This window comes from Mycena indigotica, assembly GCF_014461135.1.
Source record: "Mycena indigotica strain 171206Taipei chromosome Unknown Mind.scaff0006, whole genome shotgun sequence".
In the NCBI taxonomy this organism is placed as follows: Eukaryota; Fungi; Basidiomycota; class Agaricomycetes; order Agaricales; family Mycenaceae; genus Mycena; species Mycena indigotica.
Window position 1 is genome coordinate 4,782,454 of NW_023503005.1, and position 15,887 is coordinate 4,798,340.

At 50.6% G+C, this 15,887-nt stretch overlaps 7 protein-coding genes across 7 annotated transcripts; 5 read left to right on the forward strand and 2 right to left on the reverse strand.

Annotated features, from left to right (window-relative positions):
* Nucleotides 1-360: 360 nt before the first annotated feature.
* MIND_00790400 (Multicopper oxidase/laccase) lies at nucleotides 361-3,146 on the forward strand (the record flags this gene model as incomplete). Its single annotated transcript, XM_037364590.1, has 24 exons — nucleotides 361-488; nucleotides 540-591; nucleotides 639-725; nucleotides 773-815; nucleotides 864-915; nucleotides 967-1,114; nucleotides 1,167-1,188; nucleotides 1,239-1,264; nucleotides 1,314-1,322; nucleotides 1,382-1,394; nucleotides 1,440-1,523; nucleotides 1,579-1,607; nucleotides 1,661-1,705; nucleotides 1,752-1,810; nucleotides 1,855-1,897; nucleotides 1,945-1,973; nucleotides 2,023-2,338; nucleotides 2,387-2,560; nucleotides 2,607-2,688; nucleotides 2,738-2,765; nucleotides 2,823-2,861; nucleotides 2,909-2,932; nucleotides 2,981-3,039; nucleotides 3,091-3,146. 24 exons carry the CDS (start codon nucleotides 361-363, stop codon nucleotides 3,144-3,146), a joined length of 1,647 nt encoding a protein of 548 aa, XP_037220234.1.
* A 357-nt stretch (nucleotides 3,147-3,503) lies between these two features.
* MIND_00790500 (FHA domain-containing protein) lies at nucleotides 3,504-6,050 on the forward strand (the record flags this gene model as incomplete). Its single annotated transcript, XM_037364591.1, has 7 exons — nucleotides 3,504-3,588; nucleotides 3,615-3,766; nucleotides 3,809-3,949; nucleotides 4,005-4,268; nucleotides 4,321-4,799; nucleotides 4,850-5,116; nucleotides 5,168-6,050. 7 exons carry the CDS (start codon nucleotides 3,504-3,506, stop codon nucleotides 6,048-6,050), a joined length of 2,271 nt encoding a protein of 756 aa, XP_037220235.1.
* Nucleotides 6,051-6,393: 343 nt separating this feature from the next.
* Nucleotides 6,394-7,182, reverse strand: MIND_00790600 (uncharacterized protein; the record flags this gene model as incomplete). The annotated part of the gene is made up of 4 exons (XM_037364592.1): nucleotides 7,061-7,182; nucleotides 6,912-7,004; nucleotides 6,649-6,858; nucleotides 6,394-6,598 (listed from the first exon to the last, which is right to left on the reverse strand). Exons 1-4 carry the CDS (start codon nucleotides 7,147-7,149, stop codon nucleotides 6,394-6,396), a joined length of 597 nt encoding a protein of 198 aa, XP_037220236.1. The 5' UTR covers nucleotides 7,150-7,182.
* Nucleotides 7,183-7,450: 268 nt separating this feature from the next.
* MIND_00790700 (uncharacterized protein) lies at nucleotides 7,451-8,286 on the reverse strand (the record flags this gene model as incomplete). The annotated part of the gene is made up of 5 exons (XM_037364593.1): nucleotides 8,246-8,286; nucleotides 8,102-8,194; nucleotides 7,970-8,056; nucleotides 7,707-7,916; nucleotides 7,451-7,655 (listed from the first exon to the last, which is right to left on the reverse strand). Exons 1-5 carry the CDS (start codon nucleotides 8,254-8,256, stop codon nucleotides 7,451-7,453), a joined length of 606 nt encoding a protein of 201 aa, XP_037220237.1. The 5' UTR covers nucleotides 8,257-8,286.
* A 241-nt stretch (nucleotides 8,287-8,527) lies between these two features.
* Nucleotides 8,528-10,738, forward strand: MIND_00790800 (uncharacterized protein; the record flags this gene model as incomplete). Its single annotated transcript, XM_037364594.1, has 3 exons — nucleotides 8,528-8,540; nucleotides 8,594-8,684; nucleotides 8,734-10,738. 3 exons carry the CDS (start codon nucleotides 8,528-8,530, stop codon nucleotides 10,736-10,738), a joined length of 2,109 nt encoding a protein of 702 aa, XP_037220238.1.
* A 529-nt stretch (nucleotides 10,739-11,267) lies between these two features.
* Nucleotides 11,268-12,494, forward strand: MIND_00790900 (uncharacterized protein; the record flags this gene model as incomplete). The annotated part of the gene is made up of 1 exon (XM_037364595.1): nucleotides 11,268-12,494. One exon carries the CDS (start codon nucleotides 11,268-11,270, stop codon nucleotides 12,492-12,494), a length of 1,227 nt encoding a protein of 408 aa, XP_037220239.1.
* Nucleotides 12,495-12,827: 333 nt separating this feature from the next.
* MIND_00791000 (uncharacterized protein) lies at nucleotides 12,828-14,117 on the forward strand (the record flags this gene model as incomplete). The annotated part of the gene is made up of 1 exon (XM_037364596.1): nucleotides 12,828-14,117. One exon carries the CDS (start codon nucleotides 12,828-12,830, stop codon nucleotides 14,115-14,117), a length of 1,290 nt encoding a protein of 429 aa, XP_037220240.1.
* Nucleotides 14,118-15,887: the final 1,770 nt, after the last annotated feature.

Below are 15,887 nucleotides of genomic sequence, written 5' to 3' on the forward strand. Positions count from 1 at the left end.
CGATTCTCAGCGAAGGACTGCAGCTGACTTGAAGCTACTCCAAGGCACTTGTAGTTTGAAATACACCTCTCTCTCTCTCAAAATTCATCCAGGGAGCACAGACAATGTCATCGCAGCTCTGCGGCCTCTGCTCGGCGGTCAATCAACAATCTCAAGAACGAAAGGGATTGCCCATCAATCTTTCTTCCGAGTCGATGTCGACGTCTCACATTGACCTGCACACGCTGGCGCTTGTGTGATGGGACGGTCTCCGCTCTTCTCCATATAAACTCAATCTGCGTAAAATGCCTCATATAAAACGCCTCATACTTTGTTTGTTTCTTCTGTCGCTATCTCTTCACCCGCTCCCGTCAAAAGCTCATGGGTTATTATCATGCCCTCTTCTTTTTCCTTTCTTTACTTTCGGGCGGTCTTGCCATTGGTCCAGGCAGCGTTACAAACCTCAAGATCGTCAATCAGAATGTCTCTCTGGATGGCTTTTCGAGATCGTCTGTGTCCCTTTTTTTTCTCGTCATTTAGCGCGTTGATATACTATTTAGCGCCGTACTTGCTGGTGGAACATTCCCTGGAACGCCTATTCTTGCAAACAAGGTCAGCTGGGCCAGATACGATTTCGTCTATGGCTGAATCGCGCGTAGGGCGACCGTTTTTTGATCAACGTTGTCGACCAACTCACGGACCCAAGCATGCTTCGCAGCACCTCGGTGCATTGGCATGGTATTTTTGTCCGTCTTTCGTCAGCACCTTATCACCGCTCTGATCCCCGTTGAAGATGAAGGACTCAGCTTGGGCTGACGGCACCTCTTTTGTTACCCGTGAGTGTTATCTAGTCGTTTCAGCGAGGTCATATAAGTACCAAACAGAATGCCCGATTGCGGCCAATAACTCTTTTTTGTATGACTTTACGCCCAGCGGGTAAGTTGCTGTGTGTTAGCTCTCCAAGTGTAAACTTACGAATAATTCTAGGCAGGTGAGCCCGAATAACTCATGCGTTCACGCCAATGATGTGATTTCGTCAGGCCGGCACTTTCTGGTATCACTCCCATTTGTGTTTGTCCTCTTTGATTCTGTTTATATCACTGTTGAAGTTGACCCAGCGATGCAATACTGCGATGTCTGTTGGGTCTCCCCTTCTCATTGGATTGCAGTACTTAATACGCATTTAGGGTTTGCGTGGGCCACTCATCAGTTCTTGGTTTCCCTTTTTAAGGTTCAATTTGAGTCTCACCCTACTCTAGTCTATGACCCAAACGATCCGCACAAGGTATCTTGAGCGAATTTTGACTTACTTTCAATGCTCATTAAGCACGCAGCATCTTTATGTACGTCTCAATGGTTTTCCATCTACCCAGCAATTCAAGTTGTATAAACTGGTGATCAGGACGTCGACGATGGTACATATATTCCTTGTCCTGTTCGGCTTGCTGATAGAATAGTAGCAACTACAATCATTTCTCTGGCCGACTGGTTTCACGAGTCCAGTCGCACGGCTCCTTTCCCACTCTTCTACACTACAAATACAAGTTCGTCCCATTTGCGATTCCAAATGCTACACGTAACTCCAACTTTTTATCATAGTCAACGGCAAAGGTCGTTTCACTGGCGGAGTACAATCCATTTCTTCCTTTGCTCCAAATTTTCTCATTGTTGCTTGCTGTAGCCGGCCGCTGACCTCGCCGTAATCTCCGTTAAGCGTGGATCACGAGTAAGGCGTTCCTTCAGCACGAATGAAAAATACTGAAAATTCACAGTACCGTTTTCGCTTAATCTCCATGTCATGCGAGCCAAACTTCATTTTCAGCATCGACAAGTATGGGACGGTGGCTTGCGAGGGCCTATCTGACATTTTTACAGACATTCTATGACTGTCATCGAAGCTGATGGTGTTTCCACCCAGGTATGATCTCTGCGTTCGCCCCCCTTCTCATTGACTAAACGACTCAGCCACTTGTTGTCGACTCAATTCAAATTTTGTGCGTTTTGATCTTGTTAGCTTCCTTCCTCGAGCTCACCACACTGTAGTACTGGCCAGCGCTATTCGTTCGTTCTAAATGCCAACCAAAGAGTCAGTAACTACTGGGTCCGCTCGCTTCCCAACCTGGGCGACACAACCTTTGCCAATGGTGTCAACTCGGCAATTCTGCGCTATGCTGGTGCAGAGAAATGCGATCCAAAGACAAATCAGACGGCAAGCACTCGGCCGCTGGTTGAGTCGAATCTCCACCCGCTTGTACCGACGGTGGTCCCCGGACTGCCTTTTGTTGGCGGCGCAGATGTCAACATTAATCTCAACATCGGACTGGACTTCACAACCTTCCGCTTCAACCTGAATGGCGTCGTGAGTAATATTCTTATCGCCGAAGCAGTGTGCCGACCGTCCGGCTAGTCGTTCTCTCCACCAACTGCGCCTGCTCTCCTGCAAATTCTCAGCGGAGCGCAGCTTGCGTCTGATCTCTTGCCATCCGGAAGTTATTTCGCTCTCCCGCCCAACAAGGTCATCGAAGTTACTATCCCTGGTGGTGCCGATCCCGCTGGACCCCATCCGTTCCATCTTCACGGCGTATGTTCTCTGATTTGTGACCCGAAGCATGCCTTAGATTTTGCAGCACAATTTCTTTGTCCTGCGCAGCACCAACACCAGCGAGTATAACTTTGTCGACCCTGTCATTCGGGATGTCGTCAACACTGGTGGGTTCTCGTTCGTCTCGTCTATACTGATTGTTGACTGGAGCCAAAGGCTTCCCTGGAGACAACGTTACCTTCCGGTTCGCACATTTGTTAAGATCCAGAAAAGCTTGGAGATGTTAACTTGGAAAAAACAGATTTGTAACGGACAACGCTGGTCCATGGTTTTTGCACTGGTGAGATCATAGGGTTGACTCCAGAGCACAGCACTGAATGATTCTAGCCACATCGACCTTCATCTGGACATGTAAGTCCGTTGCTGTTACGCTAGAGATGCGCTAACCCAGGTTTTCAGTGGTTTGGCAGTCGTGTTTGCAGAAGACACGGGCTCTGTTTCGAAGGAAGTTATTCCATGTCAGTTACGTCCATTTGCCCGTCTTCGTTTTGTCTGATCGCACTCTTCAGCTGCGTGGAACAACCTCTGTCCTATATACGATGCGTTGGATCCTAGTCAGCTTTAAGCTTGCCTGTCCCACTATAATCTCGTCAGGATAATCGTGCAATCTGTAGTAGCAAGATATTTATTTGTGCTATATCCTCACTGCAAGCTGACTGGATGAATTTGCTGGTGCAAAACAAGTGCAAAATAAGAAGCCTTCAAGTTGACAACTCCCTGAAGTCAGAAGCGCGTGATGCTCGGATCACCTGCAGCCTCTTTTCCAAACAACCATGTTGAGGGCATTGTTGCAACCACCCACCTGTTCCGACTCGAGCGGCGCCCCAGAAGGTATCTCAAATGATGAGTGTCGGGGCAGTGAATTGTACGCTTTGTAATCTTGCTCGCACCCCCATCGGCCACGCTTCGACTTTTTCGACAAATGGCGCCTAAACTGTCAGGAAGCGGGAACGACAAGGAGGTCGTCACTATAACTGTACCAATCGAGGGCAAGCACTCGAAATTCCGTCTCCTTCTGTTGACCGTGTCGTAGGCGTTGAGCTAATTATGGTAGGGGCTGAGAGCCAATCGAAGAAGATCTACAAGCCGAAAGACTCTGCGTCTGTCGACCTCACACAGAAACTGCTAGCGAACAAGCAAAAAGTCAACCCTCTGCATGCCAAACTTGTTTTCGACGAATCTAAGGTAGTATATCAAGCATTGCGTTGCATTTTCTGACCAGCATAGGTATCAATTATAGACCTCGGATCTCCAGAGGGGACTTGGGTCAAATCAAAGAAAGGCTCGTTGTTGAAGGATAAGGCGCATGCGCTGAAAAACGGAGACATTATCGTCTTCGGTGCGAAGCAGGATGTGGATGCTAAAGAGGTGTGTGTGCCGTCTTCTTCAAGTTCCTGCAACTCAAGCCCGGCCGGGTCACCAGCATCCGGATGTCTTTAAAGCAGAGGTCAAATTTCTCACTAAGAGACCGCCTCCCAGAATAAAACGTCCGTCTTCTGTTGCAGAGCAGACCACAACTTCCCCACAACAACCCACCACTTCGGCTCCGAAACTTGTGAAGACGCAATCCCAACAGCCGACCCTTGCGCCCCCCGACAGCAAACATAAACGAACTGCAAGCCTACAGAACGCTCCCAAACCGAACATGCCAGCAGCGCCAGATAAGAAGCCGCCACCTTCAGTCAAAGTAGGAACCCACTATTTTAAATTCGTTTTCTTCGACTCATGTTTTTGAACAGCCGAGTGTCGATTTGGAGCAACATGTCCAAATCCCATGGACCAGCGTTTATCGACTTGGATATGGCATCGATGCACTCACTGGCGAGTTCATGCCTCATCCCGCCCTTAAAAGCTTCACCCCACCAACGGCTTCTCGGCCCGGCAAGACACGGATATCGGTCCGGCGGCTGCATTGGAAAGATGTTGTGGAAGACCGCGACGAATTCGAGGTTTCTGCGGGAGGAACGGTCAATGTACCCGTCCCCGTTGGCGCGAGTGCGAAGATAGCGTCACAGTTGTCGGAGAATGCGAACTCATCGACAATGCTCATTGAATACAAAGTCGAGGCGGACTTTGCACCGGAGTACCTTCCGAGCAACATTCAATTGAAAGCTGGGCTGGAGAAGCTGTCGGATGCCGAGTTCAGGGCCCGGTTTGGGGACTACTATATAGCAGGGGTACAAAAGGGCTATAGTTGTAGAATGGTCGTCGTTTGCAAGTGCGTCGTTTATTTTATTACTTCGAACCCAACTAATGATTCTCCTGTAGAGTGGACGAAGAAGGGACAACAGAGTCGCACGAGAAGGAGGTCATGGCATTGCTTGACAGTTACTTCAAGGCGGGAATCAAGCTCGCAGACGTCAGCCAGCGGTCCAAAGGCTTTACATTCCAAAGCGTTCTTGTTGATGCTGAAGGCTGCACTATCGATACAGCAAGTGTATTTGCGATTGGAGTGGACCAAGCGCCACAAACACTGGCTAAAATCATCAAGAACGCTCCGGGAGTTCCCCGCATCGCGTTTTTATACCACTACAGGTCTGCTCATGGTCTGCCGATTTTTGAACGACGACTGACGTTTTCATTCAGCTCAGTGGACTCTTGTCCGCTCAGCCGCCGAGTCGAGGTTCAGAAAGCCATGTTCAAAAAGGCTCAGGCAATGCGCAATATCTACACCTATCTCCAGTCATGTCTTCTACATCCGGCCCTCCAACCCTTTCCTTCCGACAATCGCAAGATTCGCGCTGTCCACAAACGTTTTGAGGAGAAGCGTCGCACCATTATACAGCTTACCCAGAATGACAAGAGGACGGCGGAGGACATTGAGAGCCTAGAGAAGGAGCTCAAAGCGCTGAAGGAGAAAGCCGATGCGCTGATCACGCGGTACAATTTTATTTGTCAAGTCACCAAAATGGACAAGGGCATTGTCGCGCACCCGCCAACTGTTGTCGATGGCCAGTCACTCTATCGCTGGGACTGCGGCAAGACTGGCGCGCTGCAGAAGTTGGCGGAGCTTGAGGCGTACAACCTGATTTGCTTCGAGAGGAATTACAAGGCCTACGAGTTGGAGTGGCAGTCACCGATGACGGACGAGCCTTCGGCGTTGCGGCAACTGTTCAAAGGTGTTATACCGCGCGAGACACTATCTTTTACTGCCCAGAACACGACGAATCCGCTTCCGCCTTCACCATTACCGAAATCCAAGAAACTGCCCAAGCAAGACCAAGACCCTGGCACGTTTGCATTTTGCCTCCACAACCACAAGCCGATCCTCGTTCTTGGCTGGTCGGTGTCGTGTTACTGGCCGGATGCGAAGACCGCCCCAACTATCGAGGTTGACCATCCAGCAAATTATATCTTCGCTGACCAACTGCGGGTGTCTATTGATTGTTCCCGGGCGACGAGGTGGTGGTGCAAGGTTACTTTTGTTGTCAAGTCATCTTACGATTTCAATGTCTCCGATGTGTGGTAGTTGCAGTATAACAGTCACCGCTTCGATTCAAAGCTTGTGGCTTGTTCAATAACAATCGTTTGAACAAGGTGTGTTTATTGCCAGAGGGTTGGAGAGTCGGCCTTTGTGGGTTCATTGTTATCGAAGCTGAACATGATGGGCGGCCATGAAAGCTAAAAAGATGGGACATTTGATATCACACAATCCGCAAGGAAACACATATGCATCGTCCACGGTAACCGTAAATGGCCATGGTTGAAGGCAGGAAAACTGTGGTTGGCAATGCCACAACAAATACAAATTGAAATATATAATTACAAAGAATACAACAGTTCACCAAAGTTTCGCTCGCAGTTGTTTAGGGTTAAGTCCTCATAGTACGATACCACCCGAATACTTGGTCGACATCCACGGTTGACCATGGCTGGAAGGATGGAAGGGCCGCCTTCGCATGTTGGAAGTCCCTTGCCGTGATCTTGTTTGGGTCGTGGTCGTTGGAGCCAGCTATGTAGTAGAAGTCGTCATCATCCATTCTTCCCAACGATTGCCACACCAGAGGGCGCTGAATACTGTAGAGTGATCAACTCTCGTGTTGGGCTTGCCGTAAACTTGGGCTCACCAGCGTTTGGTGAAGTTCTCGCGGAGATTGTCCGCCCATCTGAGGACGAAATCGTTGTGCAAGCCGGAGCAGTGTCCACCCGATGGGCCGGCCGCAAGGTCCATTGCGCTGAAACGCCACCCGAGAACGTAGAGTGGCGTTATGCCTTTGCCTTCAATATTTGTGCCTCTCTTTGGTGGCTTAGTATCGAACGGTTGGAATTCAGGGAATCTAGCGTTGCGTCAACATATAGCGGGTCCGACGAATGACAAGATTTTGTGTACCGAGTCCATGAAGGCAAGGGCGGTTTTTTCTTGACCGATTGTGTTTTTGCCCTCTGAGTTTTCTTGGTTGGCGAAGGATTTGAGCTGGAAGAGCTATTATTGAGAATGTCAGATTGCCATAAAACACCAAACACGACACACAGACACACTTCAATACCTTTGGGGAAGTCTCAGCAAAAGTTACTCTTTTGGAGGTTGTCGCTATTGGAGATGATCTTCTGTGGTTGTGGTCAGTCATGTTCAAGCCGTGCGTCGATGGTGTTGACAAAAGTTGGTTGATAAGTGTGACAGTCGCGCTCTCCATTTGCTTTATCCAAACAACGTCGTTGTTCTGATTCAGCTCAGCGACTAGTATTGTGTGGTGCATTCGGCAAGAGTAATAAGCAACGAGATCTTCGTGTCGATAACGAAAAAAGTAGAAAATGAATACAAGGATATAGTTCGCGTTTTAGAAAATACAGAAAATGAAATGAAATGCAGGGAGATACTGATACAAGAATAAAAAAGAAAGCTGCCCAGAGCTACTGAGTAGTCATGGGCTACATCTTCGAGGTACGGTACCACCCAAACACGTCATCGACGTTGACTGTAGACCACGGTTGACGGGGGGGAAGCGCTGCCTTCGCATGCCGGAAATCCCTGCTCGTAATCGTCTCCGGGTCGTCGTAATTTGTACCAGCGACATAGTAGAAGTCATCGTCGTCGTCCACTCCGATAGACTGCAGAACGGCAGGCCAGTGAATGCTAGGAAATACACGGATCAGCTTGGTCGTGTGTGGAGAAAAAGTCGCCCACTAGTGCCGCGTGAAATTGGCCCGGAGATTGTCAGCCCATCTCAGCACAAAATCGTCGTGGAGGCCAGAGCAGTCGCCACCCGCAGGACCGGAGACAACATCCATTGTGCTAAATCGCCATCCAAGGACGTAGACCGGGGTGGCACCTTTGCCTTCAACAATGGTACCCCGCTTCGGGGGCTTCACGTCAAAAGGAAGGAATGGCGGAAACCTACGATGATTCACTGAGTGAAGCTGCTTTCTAGAGTCACAAAAAACGCGTACCGGGTCCACGAAGGCATTGGAGGCTTCTGGCGGGGATGGTCTGTCTTCTTACGCGACGAGGAGGGTTTCATATCTGGAGGAGGAGATCTGGAGTCATGAGATGAGGCACGCCACCCGGTGAGCGATAAGTACTTGAGTGGACGGACAGTCTTTTGTGTCGCTTGTGCAGCTCGAGTTTTCCGCCTTTCTTGTGTAGTTTCTGAGGTTGATGCTAGTACGGGAGCTCTTGAATATCGTCAGATGCTGGTATTTAGGGTAACAGAGAGCGAGACGCACCTCCGCGTCATGATGGGTGCTTTCGCAAATGGAGGCAAATGGTTGATAATGTGACAACCAGCGTGACACCGCGACACCCACTGACACCCACAACTATCATTGTTCCAGGTCAAGCGAGCTCACAAGCGGATTTCCATCATACTTACTATTGTCCTTGTCCTCTAAATGGAGTGCAATTCAATTCTCAAGTCATCTGCCTCAATTCCTGCTGACAATTCTGTTGTTTTAGAGGCGGAATCATGTTGCACGAAGTGAAAAGGGAAGAAATACACATCGGCTAACATGATATTAGAAGGTTCCTCACGTAAATCTCAACTGAAGCACGCAGTCCACCAAGCAACCACCAAGTGATAAAGCCTAGCGCTGCCGGAACATCTCCCTTTTGTCCTAACCCGCACCTTCCGAACGACGAGCCCACTTTCCACCATTGTCTTTGGCGGTATGTGAAGAGACTCCAGACATTATGTCAACACTGACGCGTATGATAGGCAAATGAAGCGCAAAACCAAGCCGCAAGATCCTGTGGGTTTAAAGCCGCTTCCAAAGCGTCGTCGTACTACTGCTGCTACCACCACCAAGGCGACGTCAACTGACAGGAACCGCTCCTCTAAACTAAAAAACAACCTCTTCACCGTATTCTCCCTTCACACCGTCCTGCAAGAATGCATTTTCCTCGGAAGATGTCTTTCCTCCTCTTCATCTATGGACCCCCGACACCTTGAAGCGTACATTTACGGATTCTGGACCATGCTACTCTTGCGACACATCTCTCATGAACGCCATGTAATCCGCCTTCTCCAGCCACAGTGGCCAATCTGGTCTTCGCAGGACGACAACGACAAGCGGATGCTCGACATGAGCTTGCTCTCGACCAAGACGACACCTGACGGGGGTGCAAGGGGTGTCTACGTTGACCTGGCCATCGTTATCGTTCAGACAGAGCCACGCTGGAAGGTACTCAGATATGCACAAGGAGTTATCAGCGTTGCTAAGCTTGCGGGACAAACCCTTGGCTGGTTTTTCGAAAATTTGTATGCAATGCCTATGTTTGCTGCTTTTGAGCCTGCCTTCCTACGGGTCGTCGGCCTTCGGGCACCAATACTTCTCGAACTGAAGCTTGGCCCTCCTCGGCACAGCCTCTGCATGGCCGATTTTCACCGGAAGCTCACTGCTCTCCTCCAGGCTGCAAAGCGACAGGCCGAGAAGCAAGCCAGAGCCCTGTACGCATCATGGCGATTCATTGGACAGGAATTTGTCATCACGGTTGCCGTTGCGGGAGAGTATATGACCATGCGACGATGGACACGCAAGTGGGGCCGACGGACTATCCTTCAAAATATCCGGTCGGCCAATGACCTGGTTCGTCTTCGCGGCATCCACCCGCCGCCAGGAGAAGGCGAGCTCTTGGAGTTGTTTGCGTCAAATGAACACCCAGCAAACTCTGAAACAGACTCCAATAGATCTACCTCGCCATTTCAAATCCCGGCACAATCTGATTCTGTCCCCCTGGCTGGAAATCAACCTCGCTCGGTAACAGTCAAAGGACTGCGGTGGGCGGACGAGGAACCTAATGATGGCGACTTCGTCCCAGAAACCGCATCGCAGTCTTCTGAATCGGGGACAAGTGATTCAGAGGCGGCGGAATACCACTCGGACGCCGGCTCTGGTGAATCGGACGGCGATATTGACGAAACAGATCATACTGTTGAGGAATTAATCGAAATGTATCAAGCTAAGCTGTCAGAATACGACTTTCGACCGACAGGTATCCTTGACCGACACAGGGAACGCATAGCTCGGTACTGTGAGCGACTGGACGAGCTGGAGGTCGAAGCAAACGACGATGCGGAGGTGCTCAATAAATCTGGGCTGCCGAAATCGAGGATGAGTGAGATTCGCAAACTCCGTGGAGAAGCACAAACGACGTTTGAAGCTCGAAACGCGGCCCGCGATGCTTATTACGACTACGGAACGCTGATTGCGGAGACGCTTGCAACCCAAGCAGGGGACAGTGGGGGCGTCAAAACCCGCTTCCGGAAAAAGCATGAGACGATACTCGAAAATCACGAGGCTCGTCTCGCTGCCTATCTCGAGGAGTACAACGCGGCGCAAGCTGCGTTCCGCACTGCAGCACGGACTCTGGGCGCAAGTATGCCTCCTACCCAAGGCGGACTCTCGCCGCCGTTTTCTGACGACGATCTCGACATCTACAACCATTCGCTTACTGCCTCTCCCGGCGACGTTCCCTTCTTCGAAAAGAACGACCCCGCACGGTTTTTTGCGGGGGAGGAAGACACCGCATGGACCGGGGTCATTCGCCTGGGGTCAGATTTGGCGGAAAAGTACTTGCAATATATTGAAGACGTTGTTCGCGAGTTCGAGGACGAGGAATTGGAACGGCGCAGCAAGGTGAAGTTTCCGCAATATACCGAAGACAGTGCATGGGATTCGGAGGACCCAGAAACAGATGATGAGACGGAGTCGGAAGAGTAGTGACGGGCTCAACAGTCTCCGATTCGCCATACTAGTGTTTTGAACCAACGACACAGTACAAGTCGTTGTGTGTGTGAATGCTGGGAGAAAGTTACGAATGGGATTAGTGGGCATACTTCATCCGAGTCGATGTTGACTGTGTACCACAGGCGGCTCCGCTCTCTGTCGTTCAGTTCTCCTCTTCTTATGTTTGACTTTGTTGGAAGATGGGCCGGTGCTTGGGTCATGTTTAAGCCTATTAGACACGGAACGAGCCGATTCCAACGCGCCAGATGTATTCAGAAGTTCCCATAATTGCATTGAATCCGTTAGACTTCTAGGCTGAGTGGGAGGAACCAGGGTGCTAGGTTGGTTCAGATATTATTATTTACGACTCAAGTGCGACATTGGAGCTTGCCTCATCTGAGCGAGTGCAGTGAACCTGGTGGTAGAGTTGGGATGAGTGGCAGAACGAAGTGGCAAGACGGCCGCGGCCGGCATCACGTGCATACTTTATTTTGCCAGCAACGTTCATCCTCCAGAACATGCCATGCAGTCCCTTCTTCCCCCATTGCTCCGACTGTTCCTTGCCGTAGAGTCCTTTGGATGGACCATTCGCCTTGTTCACCCTCAAACTCCTCTTCACCACCTTCTTCGGCAGACACTAAATGCCTCTTACACCATGCTGCTCTACAGCTTGGTCGCGTTTGACTTGTTCTACCTCTTTGTCAACTTGGTTCTATCCCCACTACTGGACCGTTTTGCCGACGAGCCGTCCGAGGCAAGAGGCACTGGAGCAAAGGAGGGCGATGGGCGAATCAGAGTGCATGCATGGCAACTCCTTGCCGTGTTTGGAGGCCTTCCCGCTCTTGTCGCGTTGACTCTACGCGAGAGGTCATCGGAAATCATAGAGGGAACGTATCAAGTCCTCCAACGCGTCGTCTTCCGGACCGCGATTGTTTTCAGCGCATTCATCATAGCCTCCTTCTTCATCATACTGCCCCTCTTCATCGTCTGGCTCGTTGTCAAGCGGCTCACCGTCGATAAACACAAACAAACCTGGTCCGACTGGACCGACACAATCGTTTTCACGTCCACCAACATCTTTCTCCTTCTCCTCTCCGTCCAATGGATTTATTCAGACGGGCAGCAGTCAAAGGTTCCGCCGTTTGCCTCTGTCTTCGTAATGGCATACAAGTGGCTAGGCTTGGCCGCGTATGGAGGCGCAATCTTCTGGTTGTTCTGTGACCGAGCTGCGACAATTCTCCTGCGGAAAGGACTTGCTCTTGTCCTTCTTCCGAAAACCTCGACGTCACAGTCGACCGACAAATCCATTCCCAAAAGCTCCTCGCACCAATGGACACGATTCGTACTCTTTCCGGCAGTATGTGTCGTCAATGGTTGTGTCCATTTTGCACCGACTCTGCAGAATGGTATTGCAGAAGCCGTTTTCGCTCTCCTGGGCATCACTTTTATCGCCTTCTACATCCTCATGCTCGACCTGTCCATTTATCAACTCCGATTCCAGGCGTCGCGTTTCCCGCGCCTGCAGTATTCTCCATGGGAGCTAATGGGGATCGCACTCGCTGAATTCTCTCTCCGAGACGTGCAGGGAAACACGGTCTGGGAGAAGAAAGGGCTTGACTACTGCCCTCAACTTGCGCTGCATTTCGAGGGGGATGAAGCAGCGTCCAGGTTGGGACAGATTTTCGGGGCGGGGGATTGGAAGCTCGTTGTCAGGTTCTCGTTCCATCGCCGCACAAGGAAAAGAGCATGATGTTACATTCGGTGACAGCAACCAACACGCGTAAGCTGTTGAAGACGCAACAGTTCAGCTATATGCATGGCTGGACTTATTCGAACAGTTTTCGGTGACCACGGCGAAGACGATTATGTAACAGCGCTTTATAGTCTGTCGTCTTGCTCATTAACACTTGGTCGCTGTTCCGCTTGTTCTACTGTAGTACTAGCTAAGTAACTACTTGAACCAGAAAGGAACGCAAATCACGGTGTCCCGAGCGGCTGCCGACGGACAATCATCACAAGCTCGCGCTTGATCTCTCACTTCCACCATCTCAGAGTCTCACCCCATTCTCTGGACTCGTTTCTAATGCCGCCATCTATGGCGGCATCACCCAACGCTCCCCTGCGACTTCGTCAGCATCTTACACCAAGCACAACGACAATCACGGCCTATTTGGTGTTGGTCGTCGTTCAATACCTCATTCCTGACCGTGGTGTGGACTACTCCGCTCCGCATGCTGCTGCAGCATACGCTCTCATCACGCCTTTCATGTATATTGCCTTGGGACATATCGCTGGACGCGTAGTTTCACCTACAATTGTGAAACTGCTTTCTCTCACTGGGATCATGAAGGAAGATCCAAAACCTGTTATGGTTACCAATGACGAGGAAGCGGCTGTTGCTGTCGAGGCAACTCCAGCAGCACCGCGAAAGGTGGCCGGCTTCCTGCAGAGCTTGATACCGACATTCATTATTGCTGCTCTTAATGTCCCTGCTGCCGCGCTCTTGCATATCAGCCAGCGACCACAATCTGCCTCGTCTTGGTTTATGATTGTTTCGGGTACCATATCTACCCTTGGACGAGTCATGAAGAACGTGTTTATATACGCGTCTTTGGGCCTTCTTGCGTTGGTCGCCTTCTCGTTGGCGCCAATCCTTATTATGCGCCACCAAGCGAGGGTTGTCCAGACTCTCACCTATATGACGCTGATCGGCGGTATTTTGCTGGCGTATTCGATCACGCTCAACACGCTGTGGAGGCTAGACCTGCAAGCGCAGTCCCTCCAGTCGCTTCTCGCCCATTTCCGTTGGCAGGCCATCTACGTCATCTCTCCCGCCGCCTGCTGGTTCGGCGCGCTCGTCTTCTTCTTGGAGACATTCTACCTCTTCACAACCAAGACGGCCGACTATCTTTTCCGCCGTGCGCTAGTCGTCGAGCCATCGTTGTTTCGCGTGAAAGACAGCTACCGACCCCCGAGTTACTTTGACCGTATCTGGGTCTTCCTCCAGTCAATCGTCCTCCCCGCCGTCCTCATTCTCTCGGGGCTATGTCTGCAAGAGCGGGGAGAGAAGCTCCACCGGTGGGGGCAGGTGCTGGCGATCGTCGGATCGCTTAGCTCGGGCATCTTCGCCTTGGATTTCGGCTTATACTTCTTCGTCGTGAAGAACACGGCGCCATCGCTCAGTACAGCAAATACCAGCACGCTTGACAGGCTGGCGCTGTCTGCGGGGGTGTACCTCTTGACGAATAGGAATGGGGAATCGTTCTGGACGATGCTGGAGAGGCTCAAGCAGGAGGACACCGCGAGGGTCATCGAGCGGGAAAAGAACCTGGAGGAACTGGAAGTGGGCACGGAAATCGAGGCGAAAGCATGAGTTATGTATCAACTCGTATAATTGGCGGAAATCTACGTCTGAGTTTTCAGAATATGACCAGTGTTGGAGAATGGGCAGGCCTGTATTCAGTTCCTCTTATGGTATATGCGCTGTATACAATTGCGCTAGCGTCTCCTTCGAATGTTGACGACTAATACGACCAGCAATTTGGTCCTGGTCGAGAAAGTTCGGCACAGCTCCGGGCGACGGACAGCGAAAAATCTCACTCAACGAGACGAGTCGATTTAATTTGGACAATGTTGCAAAGAGTTAGATACTAACGCCGGAGTTGGGAGTTGGAACGACAGTGGCCTGACAAGGGAAGGATCAGTTGCGGCGTGTCCAAGCTACTTAGTGGGCAACTTGGCTACTCTTACAGCTGTCTGCCGGTGAATCTGAACTCAAATTGACAAACGTCTGTGCATACTTTCGAAAAGTGAGGAAGGGGTAGCACTGGATAGAGTCGCAAAACATGTGTTGTCGACTCAGAAAAACACTGGTGGGAGCATGTCATTTGGCGCAACGTCTGAAGACAAAGTTGATGCAACCATTATTGCGATGAATGGCGAGATGAAGCATCCAATCTTGGCCGCCTGGTGAAGCGTTGTCTATTCCAGGTTTAATTGACTGAGGGGGGCTCAAGTTCGATGTTCGACAGCGGCATCAGTTTGTAGCTTGCAGAGAGTTGAGACACGAGTATGGGAAAGGACGCGGAGTAGCTGAAAGAGCGATGCCCTGGTCCCTGGAGAGGTTGGGAGCATTGCCGGAACGATCACATCCAGAGCGACGGTAAGCAAGACGCGGGAAGGTTTGTCGGAAACACACGAATGGGATGATCACTGCTATAGAAGCAGCCGAGTGAGTGAGGAAATGTTGTATAAACTGGTGCAAGACGAAAGAAGATGAGTCTGAGCAAATGTAAAAAGTGGATTTGAACGAAACTAGAACAAACTTGAGGCTCGGAGTCATCTTCTACTAGTAGCCTTAGAGCTTAGGGCATAAGCAATTGTTTTGCTCCAAATGATTTGGCACTTGCAACGCCCCATGCCATTGCAGGGTAAAAGAACACAGAAGGGGATGGCGAAATGTCGAGAGTGAGAACTTGGACGAGAAGAGCGGGGGATAACTTCCTCGCCAAGCCCAAAGCCTGTGTGCGTTGGGACGGCGGCGGCGTAAAAGCAACAGACAGCTTCCTATGTCGAGCCTACAGTCCTAGATGGTCAGTGGAGCGTTTCCAAAGGTCAATGCTTGGTAATCCAATAAGTTGTCCCATCATTGACGAATCTCGAGTTGACTGAGAGGGCGTGGTTGGCGTGCGATGTGGTGTCCGTCAGGATCCTCAGGCGAAAGAAGAGAACGAAATAACTGTTGGCAGTGACAATTATTGTCAGGGGCACCACATTCTAATTTTGCTTCGGGGCGCTTGGAACAATCGGCCCCAATTGACGCTGACCTGCCTCGCCGCGGCGGTGAGCGACGCATCTCAAGGATGATCCCCAACCGCGCGAGAAAAGTCTGTGCAGTGACTCGGAGGCGGAATGGCGATTAATAGAAGCAAGACGATAACTCTCAGCCTGAGGGGTTTCAGCTTCGTCTTCGATCAGTTCACATAGACATAGTCTGTTTTACCGGCGACTTACCGGTCCACGAACACAAGATTTCGCCATCTGAGGCCAACGGGAGCAATACAGGGGGTTTCGAAAAATTGAGAAACCCTATAAAATGGGCCAGGATAGTATCTTCAGACTTCACTGGCAAACGCTGAGTTCC